The 11043-nt window shown below is 40.4% G+C and overlaps 1 protein-coding gene across 1 annotated transcript in view; it reads right to left on the bottom strand.

The window, feature by feature from the left end:
* map1lc3c (microtubule-associated protein 1 light chain 3 gamma) overlaps window positions 1-10470 on the bottom strand; it is a 12923-nt gene extending 2453 nt beyond the window's left edge. The window contains exons 1-4 of the mRNA XM_078290123.1: window positions 10401-10470; window positions 10217-10272; window positions 10031-10137; window positions 6904-7065 (exon numbers count right to left, since the gene is read on the bottom strand). Coding sequence (XP_078146249.1) covers window positions 6904-7065; window positions 10031-10137; window positions 10217-10272; window positions 10401-10458 — 383 coding nt within the window. The 5' untranslated portion in view covers window positions 10459-10470. The remainder of the gene's footprint in view (window positions 1-6903; window positions 7066-10030; window positions 10138-10216; window positions 10273-10400) is intronic.
* Window positions 10471-11043: the final 573 nt, after the last annotated feature.

The following is an 11043-nucleotide window of genomic DNA, read 5'->3' as shown; positions in this document are numbered from 1 at the left end:
ATGGGTTAGATGGTTATTTGGGGAATTCGAGGAGAACAGATGAATGGTGGAGGTTCAGTGGAAGTTTGAATAGTTTGTTCTGGAAGCTGCACTGCGTTTGGAGAACTGGACCAAAGAAAAAAAAAACCCTAATGTAAAAATCCTCCCCCGGCTCTCCTGAGGCTCCCAGCTCTGTTAATTGATGAGGAAGACGAAAGCCATTTCCCCGCTGAAACCCAGCGAGACAAAATGAGAGCAGGCAGACGGACGCAGCGAGCTCCTGAAGCTGCAGAGGAGCAACAGGCTCGGGCCGGGCTGCAGCTCTGGACGTCAAGCAGAGACTTTTATTCCATTAAACTGATTGGACTTGAGTCTCTTCTCCTGCTGCTGCACAAGCTAAACAGAGGCTCTGCTTCCCTGATCAATCAGTTCATCAATTCATTTATTCATCTCTCTATCTACATGTGTGTTTCATCTTTAGTTAACCGGTTTAGAGACTGACAAATTGAAATAAAGAATCTTTTTGAAGAGACCCGGCCAAGACAGCAGCATCATGACAGATAGAAAAAGGGCAGATGAGCAGCATGCAACAATGGAGACAAGAAACATTACAATCAAAAATCAAATCACTTTTTCATGTTTTCTTTAAACTTGGTAACTTACTTTTTAATGTATCAGTTTGTTTGGAAGAAGACCGGAGAAATAAAATGTAATGTTGTAAAAGAAGTCTTGATTAATGATAAATATTGTTGCTGTCGGGTAAAAACCTTTTATCCCCAAAATGTCAACTTCTCAGGAGCCGAAGACAAACAGTCATGTAGTTTAGAGTTTATCCAGCAGGGTTTGAAAGGTTTTATAAGGCCACGGATGACAGTATTTTCTCAACCCATAGAGGAACCATGTAATCCCACAGTTAGAGTGAAAACATGAAAATCACCAAAACCGAAGTAACAAGGTTTTCACAGCGACGTGTTTCTCAAAATCCTGATCAAGCCTGGAAACAAACTGAAGGCCAACAGGAATCTGACCAGCTGACTGTTGGAGGCAACACTGACCAGTCGGGTGACAACACTGTAATGTCAATACTGCTGATGTTCATGTTTTCAATTCAATTAAAGGATTACATGGCCTGCTATGGATTGAGAAATGTCTGACCTGGACTGATGAAACTGAAACTGAAACTGATTTTGTGTCATTATGATAAACTGAAAAATGCGTTGTTGTCAAGCTCAAAAGTTGACATTTTGGAGATACTGACATCAGTAATACACAAAAATGACACGGACTGAGGAATCCTGTAAAATAATTAATATATTGAATGTGAATATTGAATATGAATATACAATATGAATGTGTGAATGAGCCACATGAGCTCATTGTCAATTCATTTCAATTCATTTTATTGGCATGAAAGTTCACAATGTTGCCAAAGCATCAAGATAAACATCAACTTTATATAATAATCCCTGCCCTGTATATCAGTCTAAGTGCGTGTGTGTGTGTGTGTGTGTGTGTGTGTGTGTGTGTGGAGGATCTGTGTTGCCTCCACTGCAAAGTGAGTATCAGTAAACTATGTGAAGGAATTCATGTTTGTTTAGCAACTAGAGTTACACACATTTTATAAACAATACACAATAACATTCAAAGAGAAACACAATAAGACAGATATGTAGTTTCAAGATATTGAGAGATTAAAATTCTGTTAAATTAAATAAATAAAAAAGAAAATGTTATGTTGTGCCTGTAATGGAAGTGTCTCTCTCTCTCTGTCTCTCTTTCTTCTTTCTTTCTCTCTCTCTGTCTCTCTCTCCATCTCTTCTCTCTCTCTCGCTCTCTCTCTCGCGCTCTCTCTCTCTCTCTGTCTCTCCATCTCTCTTTCTTCTTTCTTTCTCTCTCTCTGTCTCTCTCTCCATCTCTTCTCTCTCACTCTCTCTCTGTCTCTCTCCATCTCTTTTCTCTCTCTCGCTCTCTCTCTCTCACGCGCTCTCTCTCTCTCTCTGTCTCTCCGTCTCTCTTTCTTCTTTCTTTCTCTCTCTCTGTCTCTCTCTCTCCATCTCTTCACTCTCTCTCTCTCTCTCTCTCTCTCTCTCCCCCTCTCTCTCTCTCTCTCTCTCTCTCTCCACTAACATTTAATGTACATCATTTGCAGCTTTAATGCGGCCTCAGAAAGCCCGATCAGCAGCGATGGCCGTGACTCTGCAGAAGACAAACACCTCGCTCCGTTTCCTCCTGATGAGGAAGCGGCTCCATCCGTTCTGTTAATTCCATTACAGTTAATGGACTGGAAACTATTATGTTGCTCATCCAATGTTCTCTGCTGCCACGGCGACCGAGAGCCCCAAACTACCGAGGCTAACTTCTACTAATGACGCTCTCTAATGATACACAACACTGCAGGAATGAAGGAAGGACTTAATCGATGTCTGAGTCGATGAGTGTTTTCTATCAGTGGATGAAACGGATCAGCATGCGCTCCGTCTGAGACAGTTTGAAAGCAAAATATTTAGGAACATGCTACAGGAACCGCATGACAAATCTAACAAAGAAATATACGTATTAAATATGTATTTTCACCTTTAAAGGATAATATCAGTGTTTTTTGTTGTTAAGGTCCAGCTTCCTCTCTGGTTTCTGCACACAGTCAGGATAGTTGGAGATATCAGCAGAGATATCAGATATCTCCAGCAGCTACAGTGGAGTCTGATATGAGAAAATGTTTCAGGATGTAAAACATCAGCGGTAAACGTCAGGTTTTGGTGTCAGTCCCTCAGAATCAAAGAGCGAGGGCTTCTTTCTAGAGCCGCCATTTTGTACCAAGAGACGTTCAACAATCATACAGGGAGAAATCCACCGGAGGAGAGGCAGAAGATGGAGGCGAGTGAATGTGTGGCGGTTCATTTCTTACCTTGGCAATCGAGCTAGCGATAGCCAAGCTAGCAAGCAATCTTCGGCTGTTTCAGGGGATTTTGAATGTAAACACCACAGGGAATTGAATGCTGCAGCACTATAGTTATCAAGGAATATCCATATACTTGTGGTTCATTTCCAGGTTTATCGTATTAAATTTCTTGAGTTCACGTGCAACTCTGCGCTCTGTTCAGCCATGTTGGAAAGAGCGATGATGTCACAACTCGGCCTATTCCTGCTGCAGCTACAATCCTGATTTCTCCGACTGGATCATCCGACAGAATCAGCTGTTCATGTGGCTCTTCCTGGTCAGAAACTCATTCAGACTGTAAATCTGACTCCACTTGAATGCAGGAGATAGACCAGAATGCAATGCGGCCACAAGACAGGTTGGGGTTTGAGTAGGGGGGACAGGAAAAACTTACTCTCTTACTATACTATCTTACTAATGTGATAACATTATATGTCCAACAGGTGAGGTGATAGAGGTTTATTTAAAGACTGATGTCTGGATTCTGTAATCCTGGTCTTGTGTATCTGGATCAGAATCATCAGTTAGAGTCAACATCAGTCTGATCCTGGGTTGTAGAAAGGGGATTGGAAAATCTGTGTAATTCTGATCCAGATTAAAGGTCCAGTGCAATGAGAACTGCATTTCTCAATGTCATGGTATAATTTAACAAAGGAAGAGAAAGTTACCCAAATTATTATCACTGTCAGCACTGTGGAAATTTGACGCCCTTTGAAAAACAGAATCAAACAGATTTAGAATTACAATCTACTTCCTGGTGTAAATGATGTCACCTGCACTCAGGTTTTAATGAATGCTCTGATTGGTCGACAGTATGCATAGTTAATCAGGTGACAGTAGCCAGCCGGCTACTTGCCGAACTAGCCAAAATCTCTGAGCATCCATTGTTGCTGGCAGCCGAAGTTCGAACTCTGGATATTTGTTCCAAAGACAGAACTCTTGTCTCAGTGAAGGTTCTGCTCACTCAGTCCTACAGGCTTTGTTCCATCTAACAAAATGATGCTCATTGTTAGAAATCAACATCACACTTTTCCTGGCTGAGCTGAAATCAGTGCACTGCACCTTTAAAGGTCCTGAAAACGCTGGAGGAACCCAGAGAGTCAGATCCAGCAGGTCAGTCTGGTGGATCCATGCTGCCATCTGGTGGAGCAGAGGAACCAGCTCAGAGGAACATTACAGACTCCATCCAGGCTTTACATCTGCACACAGGAAAACAAAAGGTGCCGACTGGAACCGAACATGGTTCTTGGGAGTGATGCCACAGAAGAACCGGTTCCACAGAGAACCTGTCAGACCGAGGTTCTTTAAAGAACCATTTCTGCACTTCTTTGCTTAGACTCCTGTATTGTGTTTTTGATTACTTGCCCGTGTCATTTGCAATTGCACAAAATATATATTCCCGTTTTTTACGCACCTATATTTATATATAGCACATTTCAGATTTAGCAATCCATATTAAATTAGCAGTCATGACTGCTGGTAACAAATAACTGCAGTAAATGAATCCAAACATGTTAGTGATCTGTTTCCCAGTCTACTTCATGTGTTGAAATTGTCAGCAGCATGTTAATATAATCTGCAATGTTTCTATTCCATTTTATTGCTTTGTTGTTGTATTCTTTCATTATTTTTACGTTATTACGTTTTATGTTCTACTTTTGTGCTTATATTCTATTTTTCTATTACCTCTGCTGCTGCAACGACCAGGTTTCCCCACAGGGATCAATAAAGTTGAATCTGATCTTCTGTCTGACCGATCTGCTGCAACACAAACTCCACACATTTACAGCTTTAAAATAAACGTAAAGTGTCTGATTAGTTATACAGACAGTATTTTATAAGAACCTCCACAACCTTAATGCACCAACTGAATGAAGGCTGAGTTTTTATTTGTAGAATGACACAGTATGTAAAGTCTGCTGTCCCTGTGTGTCTGCACTCAGTGATGCTGTGGGAAATAAAGGTAAACTAAAGCAAACAATCACCAACAGAAGCAAGAAACAATGTGTTCAAAAAAATAATTTAACATTAATTCATGCTTTCTTCCTTATAAAACGACTTCTTCATATAACTTAGATTCTACTTACTGTGATGTATAGCTACTATGAATTTGCTTTGATAAAGGTTTATATCAGCCTAAAAAAGTGGATCAACAGCTTCAGCTTCCACCACATCTGACGAACCAGGTGCTTAAAGATGGCCGCCTCCTGGTGTGACAGCATTACCGTTTCCAATCCTGACCCACAATGCAAAGCGGCTAAACGGCAACATCCACCTACACCTGTTCAGACAGGTGAGGAGGCAGAGCCACGCATATTAATGAACCTGATCACAGCTGGACAGAACCAACGCTGCGTCCCGTTAAATTAATATTTATATTTAAACACTGCTCTTCAGTACAGTTTGGAGTTCCTAAGTAATTCACATTAAGGAATTAAGGTTTTTATGCTGTATTCCAAATTAATTCTAAATTCCCAGCTGGCAGGACGCAATTCCAACTTCAGTGTTCCAGCAGTCCAACTCAAAACCAGACCAGTCCAACTCAAAACCAGACAGAAACACAGACGCCTGCCAGGTTCAATATTATTCCACATGCAACAGCTGATGTTACATTAATATTTGGCAACGTTAGCTAGTTATTAAAGCACGTTAGCAACTGTAAGTGCAACATTACATTTTCAGTTTATGTTTAACCGTTTACCAAAAGAGGCATTTTGATGATTTAAGGTCATACCATGCTGATAAATGGTAATGATAAAAAGTGTATTTTGAAGATCATAAGGATATTAAGGTAATTCTGCATATCATTTACAGAAGGGTTTTCACGATACCAACATTTTTACTTGGATACTGATACCAGCTGAAGTATCTTGATACGGTTCTGAAACGATACCTCAGCAAAACCTTATCAGGAAAAGTAATGGAATAATATTTTGGACAGAATATGGAACTTAAAAGTCTTTATAAATCTTTTATTAAAACAGAAAATATTTTGACACGGTTGAAACTTAAATAATCAAAAATAATAAAAGTGTTCTGCTGCTGAGCTATACAGCTATTTGACAGGTTTTTCCAAACATAAAATTGGTTCACACTAGAATATCAATAATCAGCTTCAGAACATGCATCTAATGCATCTAGACCCTTCAAGAAGAGAAGAAGACAGGAGGTCGTGCATCGGCTCAAATTAAAAAATCCGGCATCATTCAAAGTATTGGTACAAAATAAATATATAGTATTGTATCGTGATACTTTTCTAGTATCAGTATATCATGCAACCCTAATTCAGTGGTTCTCAACGTGGGGTCCGGGGACCACCAGGGGTCTCCAGGGGGTCCCCAGCAAATTGGTGAATTGTTAAACTCAAGTTACCACAATCAGAATGTAGCAGAATGACTGTTTTGATCATAGTTTCTCTGTTATCTCTCTACAATACAGATAGTCATGAGATTCTGGACAAAATCATATCCAACAATAAAAATATTCTCAGACTTGGATCCGAGAGACAAAACCTCATCAAGTGGGGGTCTGTGGCTCTAATGTGGACTAAGTTAAGGGTCCTTGATATGAAAAAGGTTGAGCATCACTGGTCTAATTTATAGCGTTTGCCGCATGTTGACATGAGTCAGATAACTGGATCTTGGAAAACTCTGGGTTGACAAATCTGGATCAAGTTTCCGACTTGAAGGGCCGATCGGTCGCATTTTTCCTTGTAAAAATCTGTGGAGCGCAGCATAACAAAGTATAAGAAAACCTCAACTTACACATCTGAGCTACAAAATCACAGCCACATGTTCATATAGTTAGACATAAGATTTATTGGATCCGTGTAATCTACAAGCGCTCAAACAATCGACATGTACATCAAATATTAAAATCTTATATACAGAAAAAAATCTTTTGATATTTACACCTGAACAAAGAGGCCGACAGCCTTCGATACTCAACACACCCGAGACGCCCCCCCCCCCCGCCCGCTCTCCCCTCAGCGGCCGAACATCTCCTGGGAGGCGTAGGTCATGTAGAGGAAGCCGTCCTCGTCCTTGTGGTCCTTGTAGACCTGAGCCATGGTGAGAGACATGCTGGCCAGACCGCTGCTGTCGATCAGCAGGTAGAAGGCCTGAGTCGGCAGCAGAGCCATGCGGTTCCTGGTCAGGAGGGAGACAAACAGACAGCAGGCTGACAGACAGGCTGAGGGACACAGCAGGCAGTCATGAGTCACATCCAGCAGACCAGGTCCGTGTGCTTCCTGCAGTCTGGAGACTATCAGCTGCTTCACATGTCTGGGTGTTACTTCATGATGGAGTGAGGCAAGGCATTCCTAAAACTTCACATTTAAAAAAAATTAAATATGTGTTGTATAACGACCATCTGTACTTTTTTTCTTCTTTTTTTTTTTTTTTATGTCTCTAGGTATATGTATTGTTTAAGTTAAATCTTTTCAAATGAGAAATGGCAATAAATAATCATGGGAAAAAATATAAAATAAAAAAGTGCCGTATTATCAGAATTATACTGAACAAAAATATAAATGCAACATGTGAAGTTTTGGTCCTATGTTTCATGAATTTTCCTCGATTTATATACACATATGATCAGATTGTGTTTATGACGACAAAGGTAAATTTGTTTCATTAAATTTTAAAGTCCTCATGAAATGAACTCCCATTCCTTTTACTTCCAGGAAATCAGTATCTTTAATGGTGACATCATCACGTACCAGGAGGCATAAATAAAAATTCCAACTAATAAAATCAGACTCTTGAACAGTCCCGCCCCTCCGATGAAATAAAACTGCCTCTCTCCCTGACTGTTACGCCACTGTTTGCACTTTTGAATGATCTCTCCTCGCATCATGTCTTCTGTCCCGCCAACATCCTGTTTCAGCAGGAAAGCTTCAGATCAAGGAAGTAAAGATGCCTTCTCATGGGGTCTTTAAGTTACTGGGACATCCTGGTGGCTCAGTATAAGGTTCATGCCACATCACAGAGGTGTGACCAAGTCAACTTTGTTCAAGTCCCAAGTCAGTCTCAAGTCTTGAGGCACAAGTCTCAAGTCAAGTCTAAATGTAGAACAGCAAGTCAAGTCAGAACAAATCAAGAGTCCAGTATCAATTTAATATCTTAAAGAAAACTAAATAAAGTCAAAATCAAAACTAAAACAAGTCAAGTCTCAAGCAATTAAAACTGTGACTCGAGTCCCGGTTTGAATCCGGCCCAGGACCGTCGCATGTCATCCTCTCTCTCCATCTTCCCTGTCTATTTCTACTTTGATCTGTCTAATAAGGCAAAAATACCACAAAAAATATATATAAGTTATAATAATAATAAAATCTTTAAAAAAAAAAGTTTCAAAAATCCCCCCAATGCAGTTTCAGACTAAGGCATGTTCACATGAGCATTCTGACACGTGAAAACGCGGGACAACATCCCACGTATTTCAATGGGACCTGTGTGTTGACATCACAACCCAGTCCGCCAAAAAGTTAACTAGTTGAACTTTTGACGGAGCTTCAGGTAAACGTCATCCGCTAACAACTTCCATCAGCCAATGAAATGTGAGCAGACCGTTTCAAAAAGACTTGGAGCCCCGCCCACAACAACACAGCCTGGGTGTTTCATCACAGACACCAAACGTCCCAACTGAGCGCCGCCTAAGTCCAGGAAACGCATCACAGCTGGACTCGCTCCCGATTGGCTCCCTCACTAAAGAATGACTGAAATCCGCCCAATCAGGGTCCAGTCTGCAGCATCTGAACTGCAAAGCGTCCACTCAGCAGTTTTACCTCATTTGAATTAAAGGAGCCGCTGCGGTCGGCCAATCAGGAGCCAGTATTGTGACGACTTAGTCTTCACATTCAGTTTAACTCATTCAGTTCAACTCAGAACTAAACTACATTTATCTGCAGAACATCATGAAGAACTGATCCTGAGAGAGGAGATTTGGAAATAAAATCATGAAAACTGAATATGGGACTTTTAAATTGATCTTGTTTTACGCAGCAAATTTTTACAGTGTTAGTGTTGATTTTCCTGTGACAAATATTAGGAGTTGACAGTATATCGACCTCAGAGTTGTTGTGGCTCTGGACCGGCTGCTATACCAGAACTATCAAAGTGTTAAATTCACTCTGAGCCAGTTTCCATCAGTCCACACCCACCAATCTTGATTTTTTGCTCTCTAAACACTGACAATTCTGCTGTGTCATCATTACAAAGATGACCGAAGATTAAGGAAATGCCATAAATCTGTCAGAAGCCAAATCTGAAAGTAAAAAAAACAGGGAGAATTCAGCACTTTTAAAGATGGTAGTTTTAGTTTTGTAGATATAATTCATCTCTATGAACAACATCTTGTCAGTCCACACATCTAATAATTTTACTTTAACCAACTAATGTCTTTTCAGTCAAGTCATTGCTCTACTTGCCCACAGAAATCCAGTCTATGTAGGTGAGCAGGTGATCATTACAGAAACCTCCTAAATATCAAATCCTATCTCAGTTTAGGATATTTAAGATTTTTGCCATGACAGAATAAGGTTTCCTAAATGAGTTTAGGATTTTGATCCCATCTTTAATCCCATCTCAATCCTCGAACTCATCTCTAAATTCTTAAGAAAACTTAAGACAGAACCGAACCTCTCTTAAATTCAAACTATTCCATTATACAACGTAATACCGTTATATGGCTGCGGCACAATTCATAAACTTCTGTGTGCATTCCAACTTGAATTCAGGCATAAGCAAATGATTGCCAATTCAGATCATTGTTGTACTGGAATTTTAATAAATAGTTAGGATTCCCTATGTGGATTTGAGCTAGGACATCACGGGACACCATGAGATATAAGACAGGATACAACCAGGAGTTTAGGACTTGCTTCTGTAACGGCAAAATAAGATTTTTCCTATCTTTGACATTTAGGTTTGGACAAACAAGTTTTTTCTGTAATATGGTCCCAGGTCAGTAGCCTCTGGACGGTAAACGACTTTAGATGCAGGGTTTGGACTGTAGTGAGTTGACGCCCTGGACATCAGGCAGTTTCGGGATGTTTGACTCCATCTATATTCTATATTAGCCGTCATCACTATAAGAGACTGAGTGTCACTTTACCTGATGATGGTGACAAACTGAGTCATGGTCAGCTCCTGCGGCACCAGGAACTTGGTTTTGTCCAGCGGCGGCAGGTACTTCTCCCGCTGATACCGCTCAATTATAACCTGAGGAGCGGCGAGCACAGGTGAGACACAAACAACTCATTCAAAATATAAAAAGTGTTTATTTCCAATGTAAACTTACCGGAATTTTGTTTGGGAACTTCGACCTAATCCCCGCAACTTCTTGTTTCCTTGTAGCTGCAGAGGAAAGAGATGATGATGATCAAATGTAAAAAAAAAAAAAAAAAAAAAAAAAGTTCAATTTCTAAGCGACTTTTCAACTCTTCATATTTTTATATTAGACCTGCATTTTCTCTGATAGTTACCAAAGCTTTTCCTCTGTTTGAAGGGCTTCTGGAGCTGGGATTTGTCAAATGGAGGCATGCTAGAAATTAAAATAAGACTACAACTCAGTAAGCTGTTGTAAAGAGAGTCCGGGTCCGGCAGGAGAGAGAGGAAAGCTGACCATGTGGTTTGACTGCAGGAATTAAATAGAGAAGCGGCTGTGACGCATCAGCTGATTAGCACATGGCCCGAGAACCATCCGGGCCAAATTAATGTAAAGATCCGCCTGCAGGTCCGATGCCCGCCGGCAGGCTGACAGAGACGGCCGGAGGACAGAGGACTGACTGCGGGACTCTGGGTGGGTCTGCAGGAGTCTGTAGTCTAATTGGTATTTACATAAATATTAATGAAGAGGCGGGTCTTCAGGTGGGCTTCGCTGACAAAATATCAGTATAGTATTCCTATAGTATTCCTGTAAGAAGTTACAGTGTGTGTGTGTGGTAGTCAATAGAGAGTTTATAGTGATTTTATTGTACTAGCCTATATAGTATTTTTTTTTTTTTTTTTTAATCTCATATGATATTATAACATTCCTCTATGGACATATGGTGTGTGTGTGGTACTCAGAAGTTGGTTTATAAAGACCTTATTGTACTTGGTAAATAAATGTGATAATTCAACTTC

This window comes from Centroberyx gerrardi, chromosome 3 (assembly GCF_048128805.1).
Source record: "Centroberyx gerrardi isolate f3 chromosome 3, fCenGer3.hap1.cur.20231027, whole genome shotgun sequence".
Taxonomy (NCBI): domain Eukaryota; kingdom Metazoa; phylum Chordata; class Actinopteri; order Beryciformes; family Berycidae; genus Centroberyx; species Centroberyx gerrardi.
Note: the sequence above shows the minus strand (reverse complement) of the source record. Positions and strands in the feature narration are given on the sequence as shown.